Source organism: Emydura macquarii, unplaced genomic scaffold (assembly GCF_026122565.2).
Source record: "Emydura macquarii macquarii isolate MOO-44397 ecotype Brisbane River unplaced genomic scaffold, CSIRO-AGI_Emac_v2 contig_2696, whole genome shotgun sequence".
In the NCBI taxonomy this organism is placed as follows: Eukaryota; Metazoa; Chordata; order Testudines; family Chelidae; genus Emydura; species Emydura macquarii.
The window spans coordinates 285,510-313,268 of NW_027132833.1; the positions used below are offsets into that span (position 1 = coordinate 285,510).

The window sequence follows — 27,759 nt, forward strand, 5'->3', positions numbered from 1 at the left end:
TTACATAATTTCATATGCTCTTCATTAGCATCTAGGGGAGGAACAGGCTGGGAGCCAGGACACCTGGGTTCTATCCCCAGCTCTGGGAGGGGAGTGAGACCCTGATGGGCTAGAGCAGGGGGGCTGGGAGCCAGGACTCCTGGGACCCTATGGCACCTGGAGGGAGGGGCACAGTTCAGGGAGGGGGATCCAGAAGGTCAATAAACTGTTTTGCAAGAATATTTTATGCTAATGAGGTGGGTGGGGTAGTTGGTTTTATTACCTGGTCGTCCACTGAGGGGTGCATTTATTATGCTATTGAGCCAACTGTCTGTCTCTATTATGCTAACCAGGCAATTCGGGGCGTGGCCTGCTGCTGACATGCAAATTACACCCAATACCAGGGTGAGCGGATTGTAGGGAATGGGCAGCAGGGCGGGGGGAGTATGGTAATGAGAAATATCTTTGCATATTTCATGGTTATTAGGCAAGCCTATTTGCAGCGAGGCGCTGAGCGGTTTAAGAGCGAAATCCCCAGCCACCCTACCTTGTCCAATAGGCGGCGAATACTAATATATGCTAATGAAAGCGTACGGTGAATCTGTGGGCGGGGCCTGTATGGAAGTGATACAACTAACCCTTCCCACTCCGGGTTTCCCGCACAGGGGGCGGTCATATATTATGTTAAGAGAAGGAATTCATCGCGCCTCTGCGGGACTTGATGGGCGCGGTCAGCATATATTATGCAAATGAAGGGATTCCTTCGATCTCTACCAGAGAGCTGGTGGTGTCATGCAAATGAGGGACGCCGCTGTTGTCCAATAGGCAGCGAGCCTCAGGCTTTATGCTAATGAGGAAGGATTTCATTTGCCTGTGGGGAGGGTGATGTGGGCGTAACCTGTATAAATTACGTAAATAAAATCGGCGGCCACTTCCCTGCTACTCAGGAAGGCGGGCCAGTGTCTACCTTATGCAAATGAGATTATTGGATATATTATGTAAATGAAGGCACTCTCACGGCCAGTTTCACGACTACTGGACGGAGTTCCAGGGTGTCTATGCAAATATATGCAAATGAGGGGAAGGGCATACCGTATTTGCATATTGGCAAACGCTGGGATTCCTGCGCGTGCAGCCAGCTTCTCTGCCAATTAACGAGCGGCGTGCCGGTGTTATGCAAATGAGGGGCGGTGCATATCTATGCCTCATGTAAATCGCGAATGAGATACTTATTATGTAAATAAAGGAACCGTCCGCTTCCGGGGAAGGCGGGGAATCCCTGATGCGGGCGAGGGGGCGGGGCACCGGGCATGCTAATAAGGCCGGGGGGCGGGGCTGAGTGAGCTCACAGCGGGCGGGGGCGGGGGGAGGGAGGCAGCGGCGGCCCCGGCCGGGATGCGGCGGAGCTGACCGCGGGGGGGGGGGCCCCAGGCCATGGCCTTCCTGGGGGGCCCCGGCTGCTGGACTGGGCCAGCTCCCCCCCCCACCTGCAGTTCAACCGCTTCGTGCTGACGGGCTACCGGCCGGCGAGCTCGGGCTCGGGCTGCCTGCGGAGCCTCTTCTACCTGCACAACGAGCTGGGCAACATCTACACCCACGGTGAGACCCGCCCCTGCCCCGCGCCCCCCCCGGGCCCGGCGCCGCCCGAGGTCCCCCTGCCGCCCGGCCCGGCCCGGCCCCCTCCGCCCCGACACCGGGCCGGGCTCCCCCGGGCCCGATTTCTCCCCCGCCCCGACACCGGGCCGAGCCCGCCCCGCGGACACCGGTCCCCCCCCCCCCCCCGCCCGAGGTCCCCCCTCCTCCCCGACACCGGCAGTGCCAGGCCCGGGTCTGATCCCCCCGTGCACCCCAATCGCTCCCCCGGGTCGGGGGCAGTGCCCCCCGAGCCCGAGCCCTGACGGCCATGCACCGGGCAGTGCCCCCCGGGGGTCTGGAGAGCATGGGGGGGTTCACACTCCAGTAGCAGAAGAAGAACCCAGGAGATTGGCTTTGCTGCCACTGGGAGCCAGGACTCCTGGATTCTCTCCCCAGCTCTGGGAGGGGCGTGGGGGCTAGTGGTTAGAGCGGGAGGAGGGGGGGGGGGGTTGGGAGCCAGGACTCCTGGGTTCTGTCCCCAGCTCTGGGAGAGGAGGGGGGCAGGCAGGGCCTCTCTGACATGCGGTGGGGCCCTCGATTGCAGCCTCCTCAAGTGAGTCCCAAGTCCATGGGCACAGCTGCTTCCTGGGTCCCCACCCAGTCCAGCAGGAACCTGCCACCTGCCTGGGGCAGAGGTTTCCCCTGGGAGCCCAGCTGACGTCAGTTCCCCCTCGATCTGCTGAGCTAGGCACAAACCACCCTCAAGGTGCCATTGGGACCCAGGAGGCCTGTCTGCTACCCTGCCCCCCGGTCTGCCCCACCACCAGCCCCCCCTCCTCTCCCCTCCCAGAGCTGGGGAAAGAACCCAGGCATCCTGGCTCCCAGCCCCCTGGCAGTGGGATAGGGCTGTGGGTAGGGCATCCCTGGTCCCACGGGACAAGCTTAGACAGCTCCATCCTATTACCCCATAACTCCACCTGATGGGGGGGGGGCAGTAGAGGAATAACTGGGGCGCCCCAGAACAGCTGCGGTTAATAGCTTCCTAGGACGCCTGACTTCCATCAGTGCCTCTGGGAGGGGAGTGGGGTCGAGTGGTTAGAGCAAGGGGCTGAGGGCCAGGACTCCTGGGTTCTCTCCCCGGCAGGGTCCCCCTGCACAGTGTCCCCTGTTGAGCTCAGCCCTGGCCTTGAGGGACCTTGGTCTTGGAACCTTTGGGGAACAGGTGGAAATGTTGGCTGGGGCAGGTGTGACAGTGAATCCCTGTCGGGCTGTGACCTTCCTCTGTCCCCTCCAGCGTCCCCACATCCCCCCCTTCTCTGGTGCCTGAGACATCTCCTGGGATTAGCTGGGATCAGGACAGCTCAGCTCAGCTCAGGGGGTAGATTCACCTGAAGAGGCAGAGGCAGGCGGATGGTTTAGAGGTTGCATCAGGACGCCTGGGTTTGCTCCCCGGTTCTGGGAGGGGAGCGAGGTCTAGTGATTAGAGTGGGAAGGTGTCCAGACCAAACCCCAGCTTGTCTGTCCCTCAATCAGATGAAATTGGAAAGAGGCTTCTCCTTCACTTCCTGTCCCATACGCTGTGGTGCTACATGCGGTGTTTCCTAGTTACCTCACCCCAGAGGTGGCTGCATGTCAGCACCAGGCAAGCCATCCACATGCGGTATCGCTGAGTGGCTGTTCCCCTGCTGCTCTACCCCAGAGACGGCTGGGTCGGGGAGGGGATCCTGGCACTTCAGTGGAGGAGGTGGACGGTTCAAGGCCGGGAGCCGATTCTCTGGTGCTGGCCCCTGCCATTTCTCTCCGCCTGGCAGTGTCAAGATCAATCCTTCCTGCCGTGTGGGGGACCGGGAAAGCAGGGATGGGGCTGAATTTCCCATCTGACCGACGCTGGGGGCAGGGATGGATTGACCCTGCTGGGGTAGGTGGGTCAGAGGAGCTGTGTCTTGGGAGAGAAGTGATATCGGGGGAAGAGGCTTGGAATGTGTGGGGCAGAGACCAGGGGGATTTTGGGGAGATGTCAGGGGCCTGGAGATGTGTATGGGGGGGACAGGGATATGGGGTGCTGGAAGTGTGGGGAGACCAGAGGAAAGTGAGGGGCTGGGGATGTAAGGAGGGGTCTGAGAATTTGGGGGATTGGGAGCTGTGGGGGGAAGGGCTGGAGATTTGGGGGGGCAGTGGCCGCTGAGCAGGGATGTTGGTGGGGGGAGTGGGATCCTGCCTGGAGGAGGTGAATGCCAGAAGGAATTGTGGGGGGCACATGTAGGGGAGGGAGTAATGTGAACTGAATCGTCCCTGGTGACTTTGAGGGCTGGGAGCCCCCATGGGGCCCTCGGGGCATGTTTCCATGAAGGGAAATTGCCTCCCTTTCCCTGGTGCTGAGATGCGACCTCCTCTGTGGTGGGGCACAGGGGCTGGTTCTATGGGGCCTCGTGAGACACGGGGTGTGCTGTCTCCAGCACAGCGCCCCCTGGCAGAGCCTCCCTTGCCTGCTTTTAGCTCCCTGCTCAGGATGATCTCATTAAAGGCTCAGGTTAGACCTGGGGCCCTGACGTCAGGGGCCAATGCCTGCCTACCCCCATTAGCCTAAGTGGCTTAGACCTGGGCGCCTGACCCTATTTCCTGCCCTACAGGTGCCCCTGGCAGGACTGAGCCCTTCCTGCATCACCCATGGCTGACACGAGTTGTCTGGTTCTCTGTGTAGCTCCTAGGCACAGAGACTAGAGCACAACAGACTCCCCAGTCCCTGGGACTCCTGGGTTCTCTCCCTGGGAGGGGAGTGGGGGCTAGTGGATTACAGAAGGGGGCTGGGAGCCAGGACTCCTGGGTCCTATGTGAAGTTGGCATGGGGAAGTCTCTTTGGAGTGTAAATTATGATTATTTAACATCTCACTTGGCCTTACCTGAGCTGTGGCGCCGCTTGTGAGAGAGCAGTGGGGATTCCTCTGGGCAGCGGTTCCCCAGCTGCCCTGCCTCCGAGCTGGCTGCATCTCCACACTGGGCAAGCCATCCCCCTGTGGTGTTATGTGCGGCTGTCCCCCACTTGCCCTGCCCCAGAGCTGGCTGCATCTCTGCTGGTTCATATTTCCTCTGCAGCTGCTGGCAGGCTGGTGCCATGGGCTCGGTGCTCTCAGATGTCAGCAGAACAGCTCAACGTCTGATTTATCTGCTGATTCGACTGCCAGTGCCCTTGGCGCTATGGGTGAATGGAGGGAGGGGTCACTCCTAGGAAACTGGGCCTGGCACTTGGGGGTGGATTGCCCTCACCAGCTGGATCTGGGAGACCCTGGCCCTCAGACCTGGGATCCCTCCGGTCCCTTCAGAGGCCTAAAGCAGGGAGGTGGGTGAGAAGTGCTGGAAAATCTCAGAGGGGTGTGAGCGTATTAATACACTATAGTTCTCTGCAAAGGGCTTATTGATTGTAACTGTCCTGACATGATGGTTGGCGGGGGAGTTAGGAGCCAAGACTCCTGGGTTCTGTCCCCGGCTCGGGAGATGGCTGGGAGCCAGGGCTCTTCCGTTCTGTTGCTGACATGAATTTTCATTCCCATTACTTCTTGTCTCTGCAGTTTGACTGCCCTGCGGCTCCTTAAGGAAGAGGGAATGGATCCAGGGGGATCAAGGGGGTTTGGCACCTCCTTGAGCTGGGCCACCCCAGTTAGAGCAGTGATTGGACTGAAGGCAGAGCTAATCTGTCTAATGCTGGAGCCTCAGTAAACTGGGGGGGGGGGGGCTGTGAGTTAGGATTGAGGGGCACTGGCAGAGCTGGGGGGGAGCTTGCTGACCTTGGGGTGTCCCTCCCATCCAGCCCCAGAGCAAACAGCTGATAAAGTGATGCCAACTGCATCTCTGCTCCTCACTCTTGCCCCCCTGAGGACTTCTGGGAATTGGGGTGTGGGAGCGGGGGGCTGCCTGCAGCTCTTCCCATCTCTGCCTGTTGTAGAGCTGGGACAGAACCCAGGAGTCCTGGCTCCCAGCCCCCTGATCTGCCCACTGGACCCCATGCCTCTCCTAGAGCTGGGGAGAGACTAAGACACTAAGGGGTCTTAGGGGGACACTAAGACAGTTGGGGAGGCACAGCTTGGGGAGTGGGGTTTGCAGTGTCTGGGGTGCCTGTGTAGAGGGGGGCTGGTTCGGAGGTGACTGGGGGCGGGAGCCAGCGTGTGGGCACTGGGTGCCGGTGGTGGGGCAGCTGTCCAGATTGGGTTGTGGAGTGGGGCATCCCATGGCTGATCGTTGCCGCTGAGCCTCCCCTGTTTCGGTCTCAGGCATTCCCCTGTTGGGCTTCCTGTTCTTGCTGCCACTGTCCATCCCGTGGGCACGGATCTCGGTGGGCTGGCTGGCGCTGGTGCACTACCTGGCCTGCGTGGTCCCCCAACTCGGCAGCGTGCTCTACCACCTCTTCATGAACCACGAGGGTGGCCCGGCCGTCTACCACACCCTGCTGACCCTCGACATGTGCGGGGTCTGCATGGTCAACACGCTGGGTGAGCGGGAGGCAGGGGTGTGTGGAGGGGGCAGAGCTGGGGGTGGGAGTGCTGGTGCTGTTTGGGGGCAGAGTGAGGGGGATGTGGGGGGTACTGTTTGGGGGGGGGGTATGAGGGGCAGAGCTGGAGCCAGGGTGCTGTTTGGGGGTAGAGTGAGTGGGTTGGGGGGGACTGGTTGGGGCAGAGCTGGAGCCAGGGTGCTGTTGGGGGTAGAGCGAGCAGGTTGGGGGGGACTGGTTGGGGCAGAGCTGGAGCCAGGGTGCTGTTGGGGGTAGAGTGAGCAGCATGTGGGGGGCTGGCTGAGGGGGGTGGCAAGGGCAGAGCTGGGGGTAGGACAGATGGGGCAAAGAGACAGAGGATCCAAGGGGAAGAGTAGCATTACGGGGCAGTGCAGGGAATGGGGTAATTATCTTACCACTAACCCCCTTGCCTTCCCTCCTTGCAGGTGCCCTTCCCATCATCTACTGCACGCTTGCCTGCTCCCCGCTCCCCCGCAGCGCCGCCCTGCTGGCCTATACCACACTGTCCAGCTACGCCATCTTCTGCGCTGTGACTGCCCACTCCAATGTGCGGCGACTGCGCTCCTTCGCCTGGCAGGCCCTCTTCCGCTTCTTCTTCTTCTACCTGCGCTGGGTGGGGCTGGGCACGGGCCATCCCTCCTCGCTGCGCTCGTACCTCATCATGGATGGCCTGGCATTGCTGGGGGGAGTCATCAACATCTCCCGCATACCTGAGCGCTGGCAACCGGGACGTTTCGACTACTGGTTCAACAGCCACCAGATCATGCACGTGCTAGTGGTGGTCAGCATCCTCTACCTCCACTGGGGGGTGGTGGCCGACCTGCTGTGGGTCACCAGCTACGCCTGCCCCCAGGATTGATCGGGCCCACCAGCCAGCGGGGGTGGTATGGCCTTGTGGCTGCATCCCCCAGATCACCCCAGGATAGATTCCCATTGGCCAACGGGGCCTCAGGATGGTCAACAATGGATTCCCATTTGCTGAGATCTGGATTCACTCCTGTTCGCTGAGGGGTCTTCTGGGTGGCCAGTGATGAATTCTCATTGACCAAGATGTCGTCTTGATCCACTCAATTGGCCAGCGATGGATTCCCATTGGCCAAGGCATCCTCTACACTCCTTTTGACCAAGTGGTCTTCTAGCTTGCCAACAATGGATTTCTGGTGGCTTTTGGGACTTCTGGATCAACTCCTATTGGCTAAAGGGTCTTCTGGCTCACCAGAGCCCTGGCTGAGTTGTTGCAGATCACCAGGTCTGGATTTCCATGGTTGAGGGCTCTGTGTTGCCAGCAATGCACTTCCATTGGCTGAAGCCTCCTGGATAGACTCTCTTTGGCTGATGAGGGTTTTTTCTGGGTTGCTAGCTGCAGACTCCCATTGACAAAGCTCTGGCCATATTCCCAGTCTCTGTGGGTCAGTCTGGACCACGAGGGATGGATTTCTATTGGCTGCGATCCTTTGGATCCTTCTGGATCACCAGCAATGCTCGCCCACAGGGGCTGGGGTGGGGGGCTGCTAGGGGGCACTTTGGGGTGGAGCAGCCCCCCTACCCCTCTAAACCTTTTATCCAGGTATCCTATAGACTTTGACATCATGCAATACTTTCTACTTTTTAAAGGGCTGACGAGGTGCCTGGATACCAGGGTCTGCACTGCACTGAGTATGGGCTGTGCGTGTGGGGCGGGGTGGGATAAGATTGGGATATCTGTGGTGTCTGAGCTGACTCCAACACTAATGAGCTGGCCTCTGTGGAGTGGAAATGGGGGAGGGGAGGTGGGAGGCCAGTGGAATCTAGGAGGAGCTACAGCAGGACTCCTGGGTTCCATCCCTGGCTCGGGGAAGGGGAACTAGTGGGTCAAAGGAGGGGGGGGGGGCGTGCAGAGGGGGAGGCCTGGGAATCAGGACTCCTGGGTTCTATCCTCAGTTGTTGCAACCACCCTTGGGCCACATGTGTGCCTCAGTTCCCTGCTGCTCCCTGCTCTGGAGTGGGGGTATGTTTCCTATTACTGAGCCCTGGTCTGCACGCTCTCCCCTGCTGGAGGTGATGGGGGGAACAGGTATCCCCCTTTCGGCAGCAGCCATGGTTCCTGGTGCAGTAACAGCCAGCGGGGGATCGTCCCCCCCCATCAGCCTGTTTTTATACAACTCATCCCATCTGCTGCTAACCCCATGGTGCTCACTGGAAGCCCTGGGCATTGAAGCCCCACGGCTCCCCTTCCACCCTCTGCTGGCATTGGGGTGTACCTACTCTTCCCTCCCCCTTACATACTTTAGGGCCACTAGAAGAGGCAGCCATGGATCACATTGTTTTCCAATCCCCATTCACTGGACCTGAGATAGCTAATCTAGATTCTGAGCAGGAGCCTGAGTGTGTGAATGGAACTAATCTGGATTCAGAAGCCAAAGGCGTGAATGTAACTAAACTGGTTCTCAATCTGGATTCCAGTTGGCCACATACATAGCTGAATTAATTCTCAAGTGTGGATTCGTCCAGAGGCCAGGTAGTTAAAATTGCTCTTAATCTGGATTCCAATTGGTCATGTGTAAACATAGCTAACCTCATTCTCAGTCCTGATTCTAGTCATGTGGCTGTATGTGTGAATATAGCTAAACTGGTTCTCAATCAGGATTCCAGGTTACAGGCTATGTATCAATATAGCAAAATTGATTTTTAATCCAGATTCTAATCTGGTTTTGCCAGGAAGTATATATGGGGCCAAACTGGTTCTTAATGTGAAGGCCAATGTCCCTAAGCAATTCTTAAATTCCAACTTGTTCTCGGGTTGTTACTCAATGTAAACAGGGCCCAGGCCTCTCACCCTCATTCATGCTGAACAACCAAACTGGTTTAGAAACCAGTTCAGTATTAGAAACTTGCTTTGAGTTGCCATATAGACAAAACTTTAAGGAAGCAGTACAAATGGTTGGAGAGGTAGAGTAGACCACAGGTAGACAAAATGGGTAAGTGAAACAGTTGTGCTATGCCAAGACAAAGAGTCAAGCATCAAAGAGTAGCCCACCATGCAGAGTGGTGTGGCTTAGCGCAGGGAGTATTGGAGTCAGGACTCCTGGGTTCTCTCCCTAGTTCTGGAAGGTGTGTAGGGTCCACTGGTTAGTGTTGGGGGGTATAAGAGTCAGGACTCCTCGGTTCTGTCCCCACTCTGGGAAGGGTGTAGGGTCTAATGATTTGGGAGTTGGGGGATCAGGATGTCCAGGTTCTGGGCCTATTGTCCTGCACTGTAAATGAGGCACAAAGGAACCCTAAGGGGAAGTGAGTTGAAGGCAGTGAATTGTTTGACCACGTTGAGGGGATGGATCCATTTCTCTCTGGCCTCCCTCCCTGCTCTCTCCTATCCCAAATCCAGTTTTGTCTCCGTTATCTCAGGGCACACGAACACAGCTAGTGTTCAGAGCTTCATGCTGAAGCAGCATATCTTTTAAAATTACAAATGCAAAACTGAAAAGCAAGAGGCTAAAATCCACACCGTGCCAGGGTGGGCGGGAGCAGGGGGATGGGGGTTCTCACAGGCACAACCTCCCACGAGGGTCCTGTTGGATGGCACACTAGGCTTCAATAAAGCAAAGAGACAGAGCTCCTGTGCGTGTGGTTCTTGGTCCTCCAGCAAGAGCTGGCTCAACAGCATCTCTTTCCATGAAGGGGGAAGAGTCACCAGGCTCCATTGAAGGCTAGGAGTTGGCTACAGCGATGGTAGGGCAGAGTGAGACCTCTTGAGGACCAAGCCCGGACAGGCTTGTCTACCCTGGGACCTACGGAAACGGTTGGGTGTGGATCTTCAATGCTCCTCTGGGCCCCAGGGGTATGAGTTTTCTCCAGTGATCTCCCATGTCCCGTAGCAAAGGATCTTCAATGTTCTTCCACCCCTGGCAGATGAGGCTCTTCAATTATCTCCCACTCGACCCTACCTTCTCCATAGCTGCCACCCACTTAGAATTAAGAACGGGATTGTTCTATGCTCCTCCAGCTTCCCACCACCTCTCCCATCCTCAACACCAGTTCTCTAAAGGAAAACCTTCTTTCCTCTGATGTGGCTGCAGTTGGAGCCATTCTAGTTAGGGAAGCAGATTGAGAGGCTGTCCCAGGGGTTAGACTGATACCCTAGGACTGGGGTCTGGGAGGCCTAGGCCCAGGCCCTAATCTACCACAAACTCCCTGAATTGCCTGAGCTCATAGATTTAGTCTGTGGCTCAGTTTCCCCATCTGTAAAATGAGATAATAGTATTTCCCCTCCTCACAGGGTTGTGTGAGGATAAACACAGACTGTGAGGGGGGTCGACTAGTAGGGTAAAGGGGACCAGATAAGTAGCTCAGGTAGACAGACACACCAGTGCAGACCATCTTAATTCAAATTGAAGCCTAGTTTCTAGCTCTTTGTCTTCAGCAGATTTCTGGCCCCAAATTTAATTTGAATTTGGAGCATCCACACTGGTTAAAATGGGGTCAGCTTTGAATACAGAGAAGGACCTATTATAATCTGTGTAGCAGTAGCCCCGAGGAGCCTTAAGTCATGGCTCTCAGTCCCATTGCACCAGGCACTGTACAAACAGAACCAAGAGCAGATCGCTGCCCCCCTAATTTCATCTTGAGCCCTTTGGGTTCTAGCCCCAGCTCTGGACAGGAATGGGATCCAGTGGGTTAGAAGGGGGGAGAGGAGGACTGGAAGTCAGAACTCGTGGGTTCTATCCCCAACTCAGGGAGAGGAATGAGATTAAGGGAGCCAGGACTCCTGGGTTCTGTCCTAAACTTACTGTGTGCTTAGAGCACAGTTAATACCCTGCTCTGTGCCTGTTTACTGTAGAGGAGGTATGGTGGGGGTCACTCCACAAAGCACACAGAGACCCCCCCATGAGAGAAACCTCATAAGAGCAGAGAGGGATATGGGAGTGCCACTCTCTCCCATTTTTGTGGTATGACACCCAAACTGCTACACCTCACTTGCTGTGGCTGGCTGCCTGGACCAGAATCTCTTGTGCACCCCACCATGTTACACAACCAAGGTCTGTAGGGTGACAGGAAGATCCCACCTAGTCAGCCCTGGTGGGGAGGGAGGCAGGCAGGCAGTGGTGCTAGCAGTCAGGACGGGGGTGGACTGGCACAGATAAGCCCATGCACCCAGGGGATTCCAGTTCCCTCCAGCCAGGCACAGTGCTACCCACACCCCAGAGACAGGATCAGCCCTGAGTCTCTGTTCCCCCTCCCAGCCGTGGCTCAGCCTTGGGAGCATTTGAAAAACATTTTATTAACACTTCACCCAGCTGCCACCTTCCCTTAAAAACAAAAAAAAAAACCAAAAAAATCCAAACCACACTGGGTGCTGGCGTGGGGTTGAACAGCCCTGCGCCGTCACCCTGGGGCAGACACCGTGCCCCCAGGGGAAGGGGAGGAGAGCACCTGCCCCCCTTTCACGAAGAGGTTAAAAAGCTTAAAAAGCAAAACACAGAAAACAATTGTATATGGGAGATTCAACCCCCCCAAGCCCACTGCTGCTCCCCCCGCAGCTGGCCACTTGATTTCACTTCACCCAGGAACAGCAGCTGCGTGAGGGAAGGGGGCCTCTCTCTCTACCACCAGCAGGGTGAGGAAGAAGGTGCAGGGGGGTGTCTAGGGCTCAAGTAGCCTCAGCTGGGAGCATATGGGGTAATACCCCAGTGGAGTGCATTCACCACCCCCCTCCCTCCCGACTGGGGCAAGCCGAGAGCAGGCACCCTTGGAGCCTTGTCACTTCTGCTCAGCCGTGGCATCCTCGAACATGCTCAGGAGGTTCCTGGGTTCGAAGGAGCAGTGCTGGCCTGGGCCCAGGGGGGCACTCTCTTCCCTTTCCTCTTCCTCCTCCTCGTCCTCGTCCTCATCCTCAAAGGCCAGGGTGTGGCAGAGACGGCCCGCGGTGGGGGAGCCGGGGCTGCTGGTGGGGGAATCCGGGCTGATGCGGCTCAGGTTAGGGCTGCCCTGGAGGGCAGAGGACCTGGGAGGGGGGAACCGGGGTGTGATCAGGGCAGTGGGAGATGGAGACACCCTATTGAGGCCCATCTAGCCCATACCCACTCAAGGCAGGATTGTTCCCAACAGTTTGTCTCCCCACAGAGACAGAGATGCCCCAACAGGGCCCATTTAGCTCTGGCAGGGGAGAAGGGTCTAATGGGTTAGAGCAGGGCGGGCTGGGAGCCAGGATGCCTGGTTTCTCTCCCTGGCTCTGGGATGGGAATGGGGTCTGGTGGTTTAGAGTGGGGGGGCTGGGAGCAAGGACTCTTAGGCTCGAGTGTGTGGGAGTGAGGAAGCAGGCCCTCAGGAGAGGCTGCAGCCCTGCCTGCCGGCCAGCGTCTCACCTCTTCCTCCTGCTGCCAGTCTCCGGTGGCGAGGGGTGGCGTGGGGTGGACGTGCTGCCCACAGAGGGACACAGGTTCAGTGGTGGGGAGCCTGGGGGCCTGTCAGGGAAAGCAGAGGCATGAGCATAAGCCCCAGTGGGTGCAGGAGGGGCTGGCCGTGGGACACAGCATTCCCACATATCCATCAGAGGAAGCTTGGAGGTCCATCTTCCACCCGCCATGCCCTCCACACTTCCAAGGGGTTACCCTGGATACCCCACGCAGGAGCTCCCCACCCCTTAGAGGAACCTCCATGTACATCCTGCTCAGATCAACCTGGGATCTCTCCTACACCTTCTCATCCTTATTACACCCCAAAGGAAGGAGAATCACATAACCCTGCTTCCCTGAACCCCAGCCTCCACACATCCCCTTATGTCTACTTGTCCCCCAATCTGGATTACTTTATATTCCAAGTGGTCCACCCCAGTTTCCTCCTCCTGCATTCCTGCCTGCCGCACTTATCTCCCACCCCATATACCATCCCCACAACTCCTCCACATCTCACATTCTGTTCCTCCCACCCTCAGACCTTCAGACCCTCCCAGTCCCCCAGCGTCCTACATATTCCTACATTCACACCCAAGCCCAAATCATCCCTGCACCCCAGAAGTCTCTTCCTGCCCCATGTGTGAGAGCGTGCATGCTTGGGCAGCGCTGCCCCCCTGCTGGGAGGAGATCAGGGTTTGTGTGTGTGGGTGGGGGAGGTGGTGGTGGTGCATGTGAGAGCAAGAGAAGCAGTGCTGCCTCCTGCTGGAGGGACAAAGCCCATGAGTGGGGGTGGGGGTGTCGTGTCCCCCACTCACTCGTCCTGGGGTAGCAGCTCCCCGGGGCAGGTCCGGTTGTGCCGTCTGCAGACCCCCGACACCTCGAACACATCCTCCCCGAGGCTCCCGTCTTCATCCTCTTCCTCCTCGTCCCAGTCGCTGGAGAAGCTGCTCTCCAGCAGGGTGGCAAGTAGCGGGGAGCAGGGTGGGGTGACAGGCACGCTATGACGCCAGCTGGAGAACCAGCAAGCTGGCAGGCACAGGACAGCCCACAGCCAGCGCACAAAACCCCCAACAACCTGAGTGGAGGAGAAAGTTCAAGCAAAGGGATTAAGGAGCTGGGGTCTGCAGATCAGAAGTGAGGGGCATCTGCAGAGATGTGGGGTGAAGGAGCCCAGGATAAGGGGCACCAGCAGAGCTGTTGGGGGGCAGACCAGGGCTGGGCTAACAGGGGTGCTCCTCGACCCCACAGGACTCACCTGGCACAGTGAGGCTGCTCTCAGGAGTCCGTCCTGCACCAGCAGCGTCAGCTTGCGCCACTTCTCCGTCTTGCGTATGATGCTGGAGTTGAGCAGCGCCTCCACTGAGGGCCGGAGCCGGGGATCAGGCTCCAGCATGGCAGCCAGCAGGGCCCGCAGCTCCGAGGAGAGGCCTGGGTCAGGGAGAGATGTCAGCAGAGCCCCCTATTAAACCCCATTCTCCTCCCTGCAGCACAGTGCCCCCAGCACACTTGACTTCCAGTCCTGCCTTGTGTAAGCACTAGACAAGTGATACTCAGGGCAGGTTTCCACCACCACTGAAGTCAATCCAATTTACATCGCTCAGGGCTGTGTAAGAGACCCCTCCTGAGCGATGCAACCTACGATGACCCAAGCGCTGTCCACACCGGCGCTATGCCTCTTGTGGAAGTGGAGTAATTATGCCAACGGGAGAGCACCGCTGTAGTGCTTTAGTGTAGACCTGCTTTCAGCAGTTCAGGAGCAAGATTAGAGATCACCACCACCCAAAAGAGCCACTGTCATGTGAATTCATTGCTTCATTTACTATTGTTTAAATACGAATATACAGAACTGTGACAGGAGAAATTTGGCTATCATTTTATATCATATAATTAATTATTCTCACAGCAAGAAGACTGACCAAGTATTATTATTATTTTATGTATGACAATTGGTTAGTAACCTAGTAAAAGCCTCTTGATCGGTTAATAATTAAATCACACGGTGTTTTAATGTCATATGCTGCAAAGAGCCGTAGGAGACACATTAAAGAATCACGTGAGGCTCATGTGCCTCAGTCGGAGTATCACCACACTAGTCAGACACTACTCGGCTGGGATGGAACCCAGGAGTCCTAGCTCCCAGCACCCCCCAGCTCTGACCAAAAGACTGACTGCCAATTCCAGCAGATTGGGTCCATGGCACACTGGGTAGTCACCAGCAGACGCAGCAGCATCTGTACCAGGAGATGACCTCCTCCCCCACTTACCGGCAGTGAATTCGGGGGGCAGGTAGCCCTGGCGGAGCTGCTGCCAGCCTTCCCCTCCATTGGGCAGCTCCATGTTGCAGGCGATTTCCAGGATGGTCATGCCAAGGCTGGAAGAGAGACAGGCATGCTGGGTCAGCCAGGGAGCCAGCCTCCCAGAATCCTCTGCTCCCTGCAACACGCCAGGGTGAGGGGGTGGCAGCCAAGGAAGGAGGTGTGGGGACTGCAGGCCAGGAGAGGAGTTGGGCTGGGAGCCAGGACTCCTTGGTTTCATCCCTGGCTGCAGCAGGCCCACCTGAAGACATCAGCCGCCTCACTGTACTCCCCCCGCAGCAGCTCAGGAGCCATGTAGCGTGGGTCGCCCTCCTGGGCGTCGCTCAGGTCTCCGCGGTCCAGCTCCAGCACCAAGCCGAAGTCGCCCAGTTTGCAGACGTGGCGCTCAGTGAGGAAGACGTTAGCCGGCTTGACATCCATGTGCAGCAGCCCACGGGCGTGCAGGTGGCGCAGAGCCTGCAGCAGGTCCCAGAGGCAGGCCCGCACCTGGCCCTCAGGCAGCGGCCCGCGCCCCTCACAGTGCTGCAGCAGGCTGGCCGGGCACAGCTCGGTCTGGATGTACAGCTGGCCCCGCTCCTCCCAGGCCCGCACGAAGCTCACGCAGTTGGGATGGCGCCCCACCCGCTCATGCTTCCGCACCTCGGCCAGCTTGCGCTGCCGGTCACTGGCACCCCGGAACGGCACCACTGAGCGCTTCACCGCGTACAGCCGCCCGTCCTCCTTGCTGCGCACCTGGGGAAGGTGGATCAGCCATGGTGGGCAAGGCCAGGGCCCAGATCCCCTCCTTCCCCCTCAACTCTGCCCTACAGATTCTCCTGGAATAGCTCCATGCTCAGCCTCCTTGCTGAACACCTGCAGGGGGAACAGATCGGCCACCAGTGCGGGATTGGAAGGGTCCATTCTCATCACCCAGCTGGGAGCCCTCTAATCTCCACACCCCTCCCCTTAGCTAGGATCTCCCACGCCAGGTGTCTCCCCATCCTCCTCCCCTCAGATGGCCCCCCTTACCTTATACACCTCCCCGAAGGAGCCACGCCCCAGCTGGCCCAGCAGCTGGAAGCACTGGCTGAAGAAGGGCTCTCTGCAGGCGGGGTTGTAGAGGCGGCTGCGTGGGGCTAGTGCCCGGGCCTGGGGTCCATGAAACGAGACGCTGCGCGGCCGGGGCTGGCTCCAGGGCCGCAGCTGGCGGCCAGTGAAGACCCGGCTGACGGTCAGGGTGCTCTTGTGGCGCGGCCGGGGCGGGAGGGTGTAGCTGAGCGGCCGGCCCGGCTTCTTCACTGAGAAGCTGCGCTCAGCCTCCCGGAAGAAGGCCGGCACGGGCACCGGCAGGGGTGTGCGGCTCAGCTGGGACTCAGCCCCCGCATAGTCTAGGGGCAGAGGCATGGCCGGCTCCGCCAGTGGGAGGCGCTGCAGGGAGAGAAGGACACCCCCTGCTCAGCAGCGTGGCCAGGCACTGCTGCGGTGAGCATCCAGGGGCTGGGAGGGTTGGCATTTCCAGGGCAGGGCCCCTTGGCATGTGTGTGTGTGTGGGGGGGGGTGTCACCCCTGCACAGCCCCCACCTTGGCATGAGTAGGAGCCAGCTGCAGGTAGGTGCACCTTGATGGGAGTGGGTGGCGTTGGCAGGAGCTGGGGAGAGGGGTTCAGGGGAGGTGGCTGGGAACAGGGGGAGGAGTTATGAAGTGGGGGGCATTGGTGGGAGCAGGGGGAGAGGTTCGGGGAGCACTGGCAGGAGTGGGGGGAGGGGTTCTGAGGTGGGGGGGAGGTTGACAGGGGGAGGGGGAGGTTGGTGGGGGCGGGGGCAGGGGTTCAGGTGGGGGAGTGTTGGCAGGAGCAGGTCAGAGTGGGGGGGAGAAGGGCGTTGGCAGGAGTGGGGGAGGGGTAATGAGGTGGGGGAGGGGTTCTGGGGAGGTTGGCGGGAGGGGAGGTGTCGCGGGGGGGGGGTCGTTGGCAGGGGGGAGCCGCCCCTGCTCAGCCCTCCCCATGGGCCTCAGCGAGGGGGTCCCGGGCGGGCGGGGGGCGTGGTAGGGGCGGGGCCAGCGGCGGCCCCTGGAGGCGGGGCGGCGGCCTCACCTCCTCCCCGGTCCCCGCGGGGTGGGGGGCGCCGGTCGCTCCCCCCAGGTGCCCGGATGTGGCGGGTTCCCCTTCCCGCGCGCGCCCCGGAGCCGGCCGGCCTAACCGCCGCTCTCTCTGTCTGGCGCCAAAATCCCACCCCAGAGCGGCGCGAGATGCCAACCGCTTCCCCGCCCGCCAACACCTCGTTAGCCAATCCGAGGCGAGAGCGGCCGGGATGGCCCCGCCTCCTCGCTCGTGCGCCCCGCCCACTCTGGCTCGGCGCGGAAAGGGCGAGCGCGGTCAAGTGACGTCACTGACGTCCCCGCCCACAATGCACTGGGGGAACCAAAATATGGCCAACCGTCCTCCCGCCCCCGCCACCCCCCACGGGGAGGGGTTAGTGGTTCCCCTCCCCCACCTCAAACTGCTCCCCTAGGGGGATGGGGGCAGCCTCCATAACCAGCCCTGCCCCCACCCTCCAGAGCCTCCCCATAGCACAACCCCAGGGGGCCCCAAACCCAGTCCCCCACTGGGCAGGCCAGCAGGCTGGGAAGGGGAGAAGACAAACCCCACGGGTGGCTTGGCTGTAGGGGGCTGAAAACCCAGGCCCCACATTTGGTTCGGGGCAGGGGATGCCTCCAATAGGTCAGATTCTCCAGAGAAAATAAACTAACATCTCCCCCCGTCTGAGGGGGTGGGCGTTGGATTAGCCATGGTGGCCCAGATAGCCCCACCCCCTCATTCCCTAGAGTCTCAGCTTTAGTTTAAAAAATAATGAAGACTCTAGCTGCTGTGATGGCAAAGAAAAGCTTCGAAACATGACTGGAGGAGAACCAACATCTGCCTCTGTCTGCAGAGAGCCTGACCTGGTTGCTGGGAGAGGTGTGAACTGCCCTGAGTGTAACACATACAGTGACACTGCCTGAGTCTGCAGAGAGCCTGAGAAAATACGTCCATCACTGTCTGTGCAGCAGCCCAACACAACAGGAGCCCCCAGACACACATACCTTGAGACATAAGCTTTGTGAGGGATCTTTATTACAAACACTCCCACATCCCAGTCTCCAGATACAAATGTTCTCTGCCTGTCCAATGAAGGAGAGTTAACAACTAACTCACACCCCTTCGAACATCCCATATTCCTATATTGACCTACCCTTAAAACCCCTTTCACCTCACTGGCCAAGACCAAAGAGGAAGGGGGGGTCAGGGGTCACCAGAAAGGTCACAGCCTTGCTTTCCAAAAAACAAGTTAAATTTACAGTCACCATTTGTTTTTCCTTTAAAAAGCATCTAGCAATGAAAAATAAAGAGACCAAAAACAAAAAAACAAAAAAGAAAGAGAGAGGAGACAGAATATCAGGAGAAATTATTTGTTTTTTTAGCACCAGAAGCTGCAGTCTCATGCCATCTTGTGGCATGGAATTCCCCAGGTGAAGGTCTAGCACTCAGCACTTCCCGGGAGGGCAGTGACCTGGCATAAAAAGAGGCATGGGGTCAGAGCTTCAGGAGGAGGGAATGGCACATCTCCAAGGGTGAGTGGAGGCTGGTGTGTCCACACACACACACACACACACACACACACACACACACTCTCTCTCTCTCTCTCTCTCTCTCTCTCTCTCTCTCTCTGATAGACAGTAATTCTCTCCCATAGCCTGCGCCTCCCCTTTCACTAAAGAACAGGGCATGGATTTCCACATGGGTCATATAATTATATATCATACCCGCTGCTGCACCACCTGCCCCTAAATAACCCTCCTGAGGTTCACACTTCTCTAACGTTCACGCTGCTGTGATATTTGCAGGCAGATACCTCCTGTGGCAGTCCCTTAGCCAAAATGCAGAGATTTGGTTCCTTTAAACTACCACCCCCCCCCCCCGCAGATAACCCCCTTCGAGAGTAACACCTCTTCCCCATCTCCAAGATTCCCACTTCACCGATACACACATCTTCCCCAATTCTTACCTTTATATCCATTCCCCAGAAAGCCATTCAGGCCATACTTGGACTCCTTGCCTCCTAGAAAGGGGTGAGAGCAGATGAGAACTGGGGTCACAGGCCATCCTGGTCTCTGCTACCCAAAGGAGAATCACTCTCCATGGACAACACTAGAGGGCATAGGACACACACCAGAGCAGTTTTGGTTGCATCCACTAGGGGCAGTGTGACTCATATGCACCAGATAATAGGATACAATGTGAACATGGCCCCGCCCCACCAGCCTACCGTATGCCGCTGGAGTTAGTCCATAACCCGTGGGAGCTTGCCCTGCTGTGAGTGGCCCGTATCCCCCTGCAACAGAGACAAGGATTAGTGGGGACGCTGTGGGGAGGGGGCAGAAGCGCTTGCTATGGGGTGAGGACCTGACTACTCTGGTCCTAGCAATGGATGCTATGATGGGGGCATCTTACCAGCAGCCAGTCCGTTAGCCTGCAGGTCCCCTCCGTTCACATATCCCGGTCCGTTCCCATTGCCTGCAATGGGGGTGGAAGAGGAAATTAGCACAGGAAAGCGGCTTTGAACCCCGGGCATGGGGACCAAGGCCTGGGGGCAACCTGACCCACTGGGAATGGGAACCCATACATAGCGCCGCGCAAATCCACAGATGTCCTTTTTGTATCTACAGACCATTTTTGCGGCTTGGATGTGGATACAAATTTTGTATGCGCGCAGGGCTCTGCAGCACGCCCTCTCCCGAACAGAGCGGCTGCACCCAACGGCCCAGGATGTACCCCCGTGCCCAGAACGGGGAAGGAGGTATGGCGGGGGCAGAGCGGGTGGCGGGCCAGGAGGTCTCTGGGGAGAAGTGGGGGATGGTTGGGGCTGGGGGGGGGGAGCTTGATAGCCCTGTGTCACTGGTGCAGGGTGACCTGCGGAGCTGTTAGTAGAGCCCTGCAAATCCACAGATATCCATGGACAAGTTTTGTGGGTCGCAGATGGGATGCAGATACAAATTTTGTATCTACGCAGAGCTCTGCCCATGCAGCCAGATGGCCGAGCGGGCAGGGAGAACACAGGTATCCGGGCAGCCTCTTTCCATTTCTTACCATCCAGTGCACTGGGCCCAGCGGGCTGTGCCCCATACATCAGCTGCCCTGTGCCACCTGGGGGAGGAAACAATGGTGGAAGTGGAGTTGATCAGCAGGGGAGCATCCCTGCCCCCCACCTCCCTGCACGGGGCTGGGGGGCTAAGATATTGGGTGGCATTGCACAGAACCCTGTGCCCCAAATGAAACCTCTGGTGAGATGACAGCCCCCTACAATCCCCTGTATAACAACCCTCTGGACGAGTTCCAGCCCCACACATGAGCCCGGAGCCCGTACCCAGACCTACCGTATTTCCCAGCGCCGTAGTTTCCCCCCAGACCTGTGGGCATGGCCTGTTGGGGCTGCCCGTTATATGGGAGCTGGCCCAGGCCTGCTGGGGGATATGAAATAAGGCAGTTAGCTTGGCCAGGGCCCCTCCCTCCCAACCCACAGCCCCCTGCGAGCCCTGCCCTGGGCTCCACCCCAGCTCTGCTGGTACCCCTCAGTGGGACACACCGTTGCCATATCCTGACGGGAGCCCGGCCCCAGGGTAACCATTCCCTCCTGCACCATAGCCTAGAAGAGAGATGGAAAATCAGACAGGCTCAGCCCGGGTCTGTGGGGGAAGAGGGTGTAATTTGGGGTCCCCTTACCGTTCCCGTATCCCGGCTGTGCTCCATTGACTAAGTACCCCCCGCCTACTGCTGGATATCCTGCCGAGCAAGGAGAATCCAGATCAGTTGCAGACTGGGGTGCACTGCTCCAGCCCCAGTCTCTCCCAGCTGGGGGCGCTGTGCTTAACTTATTCCTCTTACCTTGTTGAGCTGTGGGATAGCTGCCAGCTCTGGGTCCTGCCCCATAACCTGTGGGCGAGAACCCAGAATGAGACCAACCTAGACCTCTGAAGAATCTGGCTTTGATGCTTGGGAGGGGCTGGGAAGGTGATCATCCGGAGCAGGGGAGGGGGAGAGTAGTGGTGGAGGGATGGGCAGCGGGGGGTGGGGACCTCGGGGGGCGGGTGGCTAACTAAATCCCTTTCAAGGCTCCCCCAGCCCAATGAGCTCCTGTTCCCCCAGGGGGCTGGAGGAGTATGGCCAGCCAGGCCCTCCCCAAGGGGTCTCTTGTGGCAGAGCTGGGATCTCTAGAAAGGAAAAGATGAAGAAACAGTTGGTGGAGGGGTGAAGGACACAGCTTGCGGGGGCACATGGAAAGGGAGGGAGATTCTGGGGCAGGAGCACAGACTGGGAGGGGGGGAACATGGGGGTGTAGCCTGCTTTTGGGCCTTTGCCACCCACCCTCAAGGCCTGCTGGGAAGGAAAAGCAGAGAGGCCAGGGACTGACTGCTCCTGAGAAGGGGCAATTGGAGGGGGTGTGGAAATGTGAGGGGCAATAGAGTCCGACTCACCTCCCAGGGGCAGTGCAGCACGAGAGTACCCTGGAATAGACACACAGGGCATAGGGGTGCTCCTCAGTCCTGACCCACAGCCTCTTGCTAGCCCAGCCCTGCCCCCCCCAGCAATGCCCGCCCCTCAAATCCGATCCACAGACCCTGCTAACCTGGCCGGGGGCACCCCGCCCAGCTCTGCCAGTGCCCTTCCCTCCCAACCCACAGCCCCCTGCTAACCCAGCCCCACCCTTCCCCAGATCTGCCACTACCACTCACTCATGACGCCTAGCTCTGCCCTCCCAGCTCTTCCGGTGTCCCTCAATCTCGACCCACAGCCCCTTTTTGTTTACACTCACCTGGCTTTTGTTTTGCACCCTGGGGGTAAACACCTAATCCTAGAGAAAGAATAATGAAAATCTATGAGGACTCTGGGAGGGGAGTGAGGTCTAGTGGTTAGATCGTGGGGGCTGGGAACCAGGACTCCTGGGTTCCATGCTTTTGCTCTGGGAGGGGAGTGGGTCTAGAAGGTTAGAGCCAGGGGGCTGGGAGCCAGAACTCCTGGGTTCTATACTGGCTGACCCCAACCCTGTGCCTCAGTTCTCCCCGCCATCCACAAGGATCACTGTGGGCATTCTCCCTGCAACAGTCAGTTGATGGGGCAGGCTGGGGGTGGATGGGGTTCCCCTTTGTCTGTGGTGCTCTGGGATGTTGTTTAGTTGTGTGATTGCATGAGGGGGCGGGCATGAAATGACGACTCCCTCTGCTCTGCCGGGAAAGCAGGGGCTCCTGCGTCCAGCCTGCTCCAAACCGCTGTGCTTTGGATGCAGGTCAGCTGGTGGAAGAAAACTGGGAATTCTCCCACATGCCTGAATCCCAGCCCTTTGTCGTCTGGGCTTGGGACCCTGGGGCAATGAAGATTGCAGAGGGGGTTCCTCCCCAAATTGGTATGGGGCGATGGGGGTGTTCCTACCTGCACCGTAACCAGTGGGGACCCTATAGCCTGTGCAGAAAGAAGGAGAGAGGGGTTAGAGCCAGACATGTGTGTGTGAAAGAAAGCGCAGTGCTTGCACCCTGCTGGAGAAGATCGGGGCTGTGTGTGTGTCAGGTGCCCTATAGTGCTCCGAGCTAACAGGGATTCTCCTTTAGCCCCACAGTCTCCAGAGAGGACTACAGTATTTCTATGCCCAGCAGGTCCAGGATTCACCCCCACCAAGGTGGGCAGAGAAAGGAGCCTTTGCCCTCAGGGGAGGTGGATGATCCCCACTCACCTGCTTTGCCCGGCTTTACCCCGATACCCGGTCCTGCTCCAAACCCATTTTGAGCTCCTGCAGGGAATGAAGAGGTGAGGGGTTAGCCGGGGGCGGAGGGCGGGGGGCAAAGGGCAAAGTGTCCCCCTCTCTGCCGGGGGAACAAACACTCGTGGAAGGAGGTGGCCACGTCTCTGCCCTGGGCGGGACGGATCTAGAAGGATCTCAGAGATGCGGGGTCTGATGGCTGGTGGATACGTATTCTGGGGTCCCACCCCTCCGGTCTCTGCTCCCAGCCAGCCCAGTTTGGGAAGGAGCTGAGACCAGATGTCACGACCACCATGGGCAGCACCCAAACAACCCAGCAACTTCTACTCCTAGCCTCGTCCCCACCGCGCCGCGCCCAGGGCTCACCCACTCCTAGCTGCAGTCCTTGGGGTCCATAGATGGGGTATGGTCCTGGAAGGAAGGAACAAAGGTGAGGGTCGAAGGATGCAGCAGACGCACCGTTGTTGTTCCCTACGGGGGAGTGGGGGCTAGTGGGTTAGAGCAGGGCGGGGCTGAGAGCCAGGATTCCTGGGTTCTCTCCCCAGCTCTGGGAGGAGAGTGGGGTCTAGTGGGTTATAGCAGGGGGTTGAGACCCAGGACTCCTGGGTTCTATCCCCAGCTCTACCAGGAAAATGGGATCTAGTGGTTGGAGCAGAGGGAGCTGGGAGCCAGGACTCCTGGGTTCTATCCCTGGATCTGGAAGGGATGGGGTCTGGGTGTCACTCACCTGCCTTAGCTCCGGCTGGTCCCAGTCCAGCTCCAAGTTGAATTCCCCCTGCACGTGCAACCCAGATAGCGCATGGGGTGAGCCAGCCCCTATGCCCCCCTGCTGGGAGAGTACTCCCCCCTTCCCCGAGAACACTGGGTCCAGCTCCCCCACCTGTCCTGCCAGGGACCGCTTGCCTCCATTCATCCATCCCTCTATCCCCCTCTGCACCCTCATCCAGCCCTGAACACACCATTGATCGTTCTCTCTGTCTGTCCCCCCACTGTGCCCCTTCTCCTCCCTCTGGTGTTACGGCCTGCCCATTCAGGAACACCTCCCGCTGCTGCGGTGCCCTGGGGTCCCCCTGGTGTCCAGCTGGGGGCACCACTTACCCCGGATCAGCGAAGGGAAGTAGAGATGCGCTAGGGCGCCGTTTGCCTGCGGTTTCACTCCTGGGAGGCAGGTAGAGAAAGGGGAGTTATAAGGGAGCTGCCAAATATGGGGTATCCCTAGAGAAGCACATCGGAGGCCGGGGTCCAGGGTGATCAGGGGACACCGTGGGACTGGGACTCCTGAGAGGTATGGGGAGACTGTGGGTCGAGGGTGCCTGGAAGTCTGGGGTGGGGGGCTAGTGTCTCTGGCAGAGGGAGGCACTTTGGGGCAGGGACCCAGGAGAGATGAGGGGGTTGGGAGCACCTTCAGGGCAGCAGATAGAACCCAGGCATCCTGGTCTAACCACTGGACAGCACTCCCCTCCGAGAGCCAAGGAGAGAACCCAGGCGTCCTGGCTCCCAGCCTCACACGCCCGTCTGGTTCCTCTGGTGCCCATCCCTGTCCTGGGCTGGCAGGGGGCTGTCCAGTCACATCACCCCCCACCTCATGGGCTGGGACCCCAGTGCCAGGGGCTGGGTGGGCAGGGATGGGGTCTCTCAGGAGCACTTGCATGGCTGGCAACAACTGAACTGGGACACTGTTAACCAAGCCAGGACTCCTGGGTTCTCTCCCTGGCTCTGGGAGGGGAATCAATCCCACCTCGTCCCTAATTGTATCCCCATCTTAGTTTCTCACCCCCCTGCCAAGGACTAGCCCCCCACCCCCAGACTGTAGAGCTGCCCCTGAGTGTTGCCTCTGCCCCCCAGGACCTCCAGCCCACAGGGGCAGTGCAATCATATGAGGCAGCCCAACCCCCAATCCCAGGCCCCCCGCCCCGGTGCTCACCCCCCTGCAGGCTGCCCCTGGCCAGGCACAGCAGCAGCAGCAGCAGCAAAGGCAGCCCATCGTGCCGGGTCCCCAGCCCCATGGCGATGTGAGCTCCAGTCCTCCAAGCCCCGGCCCTCTATGTACTCACCGCCCCGCCCCCAGCGGCCCGGCTCTGCCCCTGGCCCCGCCCCCAGCGACCCTCTGCCTGGACAGGGGAGCACCTGCGAAGAGGGGGGAGTGGAATGACTGTGGGAGACACACATACGCGGACACACACACGATATACACACACAAACTGATACACTCACAGTGATATATACACACGAACAGTGACACACACAATACACACACACAGTGATACACTCTCAGTAATACACACACACCATGGATACACACACACACAGTGATTCACACACCCACACAGTCCACTATGACATATACAAACAGTAATACATTTGCAGTGATACACACACACTGATATACACACAGTGATGCACTTGTAATGATACACATTGACATGCACACACAGACAGTGATACATTCACAGTGATACACTGGCACACTGCTACACACACATGCACACTGTGATATACACATAGTGATCCAGGCACTCTCTGATATCCACACACATCTCGATCCACATCTACAGACACCGATACACACAGCTACACTGAGCCACACACACACACTGGTCCACACACGCTTACCACCCCTATAGACATACTTAGTGATATACCCCACACACACGCATCAAACCACACACACACACACACCATGTACCACACACACACACTTAGGCACGTAGACACACACACACTGATTCCCACATACATACACTGATACAGGTACGCACAACCATAGAGAGACACACACCTCTATAGACACACAATGATCCACACAAACACACATCCCCACAGCCCCTCCACCCATACAGACACACACACAGCAACACATAGTGATGCATACACACAATACACACGCATCTGATGACGTGGGCTTCTGCCCAAATAAATGTGTTAGTCTTTAAGGTGCCATGGGGCTCTCATTTTACACCACACAGTGATCCTCCGTGACACATCCCCTGTGCCGATACAATGATACACACATTCACACCCCACAGGCAGGCCCACAATTGCAAACAGTCACATAACACAGCTATGTGCGTGCACACACACACACACGTGCCCTCCCTCATACACAGACACACCCTGTTAACTGTCGCTTGTCAAAAATGGGGTGTATGATTGTGTGATCGTGTCTCACTTCAGACTCTGCAGTGTGGGAGTGGGGCTGCGGGTCGGGAGTGAGGGGCATTGGCAGAGTTGGAGGGGTGGGGGAGCCCGGGGCTGGGACAGCCTCAGCCTCTTGCTGTAGAGAATTGTTCCAGGCCTCCGGTGCTGTGGGCTTCCTCGCAGCGGTGCCCTGGCAGCTGGCTGCCTTGCTGGAAGCTAGCGACGGCGCGCGCCCCTCAGAGGAACCCATAAAGCTGCAGTCGTTTGCTCCATCTGTCGTCGCCGTCCAAGATAAATGCTGGGCCCCCGGCCCGGCCCTGTAAAACATGGATCCCTGCGGTTGGCAAACACCCGTCCCGCCAGCTGAGCAATGAGCGTGACCCGGCGCTGTCTGAAGAGACAGGGACAGGGCTAGGCAGGGGGGATGTGGCGGGGGGGCCATGGGGGACTGACCCCCAGGGCCTGCCTTAAGCGGGGACCTCTTTTAGGCTGGAAGGGAAATGGAGGGAGGGAGGGAGGGAGAGAATTGGTGTGTGTGGGGCAGTGGGTATGTGCACTGCTCTGCCCCCTGCTGGAGGGGCCAGCTACAGCACAGTGCCCCTAGCACCAGGCTGGGATATGGGGCAGGGACCACTAGGGGCACGGTACCCACTGTGTAGATCTCTGGGGCTCTCACCAGTCACCGGCACATTCTTGGTGCCTGCATCTGCAGGGTGGGGAATTGGGGCTGGGGGCGCTGGGGGGTCGGTGTGGGGAGGGCAAACGCAGCGCTGACAGGGAGTGTCACATGGGAAGGTGCCCTGGCAGAGCGCAGGGGTAGGGGACACGTCTCCCCTTTTTGTCCCCAGCCGTACAAAGGCTGGGAAATGCCTGACTCCTGGAGCTGGGGATGAGGGGAACAAACTGTGACCAAGGGATCCAGGAGTCCTGCCTCCCCAACCTTCCTCAAGCTAAACAACTAGACCCCACTCCCCTTCCAGAGCCGGAGACAGAACCCAGGAGTCCTGGCTCCTAGCCCTGCCCCCACCCTCTCATCACACTGCTCTCTCTTTCTTTCCCTCTCCTGACACATACCTCCCATCTGCCCCTGACCCCCCTTCCCTCCAACTGACCCCCAGCCCCAGACATCACAGTCCCCTGCCAAATTCTCCCCACCCAGCGACTATTTGCCTTTCCCATCAGCCTCTTTGGCTGTCTGTGAGGGGAGAGCCCGCAGGGGTGACCCCAGGTGACCCCCTGCCCCATAACTCACAGGCCCTCCTTTCAAACACTGCCCTGCAGTATTTTACACCGGGGGGCTATGAGGAATGGCAGCTGGAGAGAACCCAGGAGTCCTGACTCTCATCCCCTCTGCTCTAACTGGCTAACCCCCACTCCCCTTCCCACGAACAAACCCAGGAATCCTGCTCTATCAGTGTCTGGGTCCATTTCCCCTGCCTCTGCTGGCTGGGAGGCTGGAGTGGGCCCTCGGGTTCCCGGATCAGGACCATCTGGGATTCAGGACCCTAGAAGGGGCCCATGATGCTGAAGGGAAAGGAAGTGTCCCTTGGCCGGAGACTCCGCCACCACGCCCTGTCTGGCAGCACAGGCCGTTTGTCTGTTCTGCCCATGGCTGGGCTGCCACTGCCCCCCAGCCCACAGCCCCTGCTCAGCCAGCCCTGGGCTCCCTCCTCCCCCAGCCCAGCTCTACCAGTACCCCTAACTCCTGACCCACAGCCCCTGCTAGCCCAGCCCTGGGCTCTCCCCTCCGCCAGCTCTGCCAGTGTCCCCTCGCTCCCGACCTGCACCCACAAGGGGTTAAGCTCTCCAGGCTGATCACGGCCCCTCTCCGGCTCTGCACCGAGCCCCTGGGTTATATTGACTTTGGGTGGTTCCTTGGGGCAGGAGAACCAGGGCTCATCCAGAACATTTCCCTGGCTCCTGGCTCCAGCACCAGCCTTTGTGGGATGAAGCTGCGCTGGCCCATTTGCTCGAGGACAGGGCAGGGCAGGGGGGAGTTGGAGGGAGGAATCTGGGAGGGTGCAAGTGTGTGTGGGGGGGGGAACCTTCAAGCCCCTTTGTTCTCCTGCCAGGGCCTTTGATGTCTTTGTTGTAGGAAGAAAGGGAGGGAAGGA

At 58.7% G+C, this 27,759-nt stretch overlaps 3 protein-coding genes across 8 annotated transcripts; 1 reads left to right on the forward strand and 2 right to left on the reverse strand.

Moving 5' to 3' along the window:
• The first annotated feature begins 425 nt into the window (after positions 1 to 425).
• On the forward strand, positions 426 to 10,063 carry PAQR4 (progestin and adipoQ receptor family member 4). The gene is made up of 5 exons (XM_067565738.1): positions 426 to 569; positions 1,350 to 1,578; positions 5,820 to 6,038; positions 6,484 to 7,307; positions 9,713 to 10,063. The coding sequence occupies exons 1-4, from the start codon at positions 426 to 428 to the stop codon at positions 6,915 to 6,917; spliced, it is 1,026 nt and encodes a 341-aa protein (XP_067421839.1). The 3' UTR covers positions 6,918 to 7,307; positions 9,713 to 10,063.
• A 436-nt stretch (positions 10,064 to 10,499) lies between these two features.
• On the reverse strand, positions 10,500 to 16,943 carry PKMYT1 (protein kinase, membrane associated tyrosine/threonine 1). The gene is made up of 8 exons (XM_067565707.1): positions 16,813 to 16,943; positions 15,750 to 16,148; positions 14,983 to 15,473; positions 14,691 to 14,797; positions 13,682 to 13,854; positions 13,242 to 13,501; positions 12,397 to 12,495; positions 10,500 to 12,035 (listed from the first exon to the last, which is right to left on the reverse strand). Exons 2-8 carry the CDS (start codon positions 16,122 to 16,124, stop codon positions 11,792 to 11,794), a joined length of 1,749 nt encoding a protein of 582 aa, XP_067421808.1. The 5' UTR covers positions 16,125 to 16,148; positions 16,813 to 16,943; the 3' UTR covers positions 10,500 to 11,791.
• Positions 16,944 to 17,215: 272 nt separating this feature from the next.
• GREP1 (glycine rich extracellular protein 1) lies at positions 17,216 to 24,526 on the reverse strand. 6 transcript variants are annotated; one of them, XM_067565720.1, is made up of 17 exons: positions 24,432 to 24,526; positions 23,606 to 23,665; positions 23,235 to 23,282; positions 22,874 to 22,918; positions 22,481 to 22,537; positions 22,183 to 22,212; positions 21,569 to 21,607; positions 21,231 to 21,260; positions 20,641 to 20,688; positions 20,479 to 20,538; positions 20,342 to 20,401; positions 20,133 to 20,216; positions 19,846 to 19,902; positions 19,210 to 19,272; positions 19,025 to 19,090; positions 18,764 to 18,817; positions 17,216 to 18,268 (listed from the first exon to the last, which is right to left on the reverse strand). In XM_067565720.1, the coding sequence occupies exons 1-17, from the start codon at positions 24,511 to 24,513 to the stop codon at positions 18,243 to 18,245; spliced, it is 909 nt and encodes a 302-aa protein (XP_067421821.1). In that variant the 5' UTR covers positions 24,514 to 24,526; the 3' UTR covers positions 17,216 to 18,242. The 6 variants fall into 6 exon arrangements, with proteins under 6 accessions (XP_067421821.1, XP_067421820.1, XP_067421824.1 ...); XM_067565719.1 differs by having other exon boundaries at positions 20,133 to 20,219; XM_067565723.1 differs by lacking the exon at positions 23,235 to 23,282 and having other exon boundaries at positions 20,133 to 20,219.
• Between the last annotated feature and the right edge of the window lie 3,233 nt (positions 24,527 to 27,759).

Coding starts and splice junctions, on each gene's coding strand:
- GREP1 (XM_067565719.1), bottom strand. CDS start 24,513: ATGGGGCTGGGGACCCGGCACGATGGGCTGCCTTTGCTGCTGCTGCTG. Junction 20,689..21,230: donor TGCTGCACTGCCCCTGGGAG/GTGAGTCGGACT, acceptor TCTCGCCCACAG/GTTATGGGGCAGGACCCAGA. Junction 20,402..20,478: donor ACAGCCGGGATACGGGAACG/GTAAGGGGACCC, acceptor TCTCTCTTCTAG/GCTATGGTGCAGGAGGGAAT.
- PAQR4 (XM_067565738.1), top strand. CDS start 426: ATGGTAATGAGAAATATCTTTGCATATTTCATGGTTATTAGGCAAGCC. Junction 1,579..5,819: donor GGGCAACATCTACACCCACG/GTGAGACCCGCC, acceptor TTTCGGTCTCAG/GCATTCCCCTGTTGGGCTTC. Junction 6,039..6,483: donor CTGCATGGTCAACACGCTGG/GTGAGCGGGAGG, acceptor CCCTCCTTGCAG/GTGCCCTTCCCATCATCTAC.
- PKMYT1 (XM_067565707.1), bottom strand. CDS start 16,124: ATGCCTCTGCCCCTAGACTATGCGGGGGCTGAGTCCCAGCTGAGCCGC. Junction 15,474..15,749: donor CCTTCGGGGAGGTGTATAAG/GTAAGGGGGGCC, acceptor CACCTTCCCCAG/GTGCGCAGCAAGGAGGACGG. Junction 14,798..14,982: donor GAGGCGGCTGATGTCTTCAG/GTGGGCCTGCTG, acceptor TCTCTCTTCCAG/CCTTGGCATGACCATCCTGG.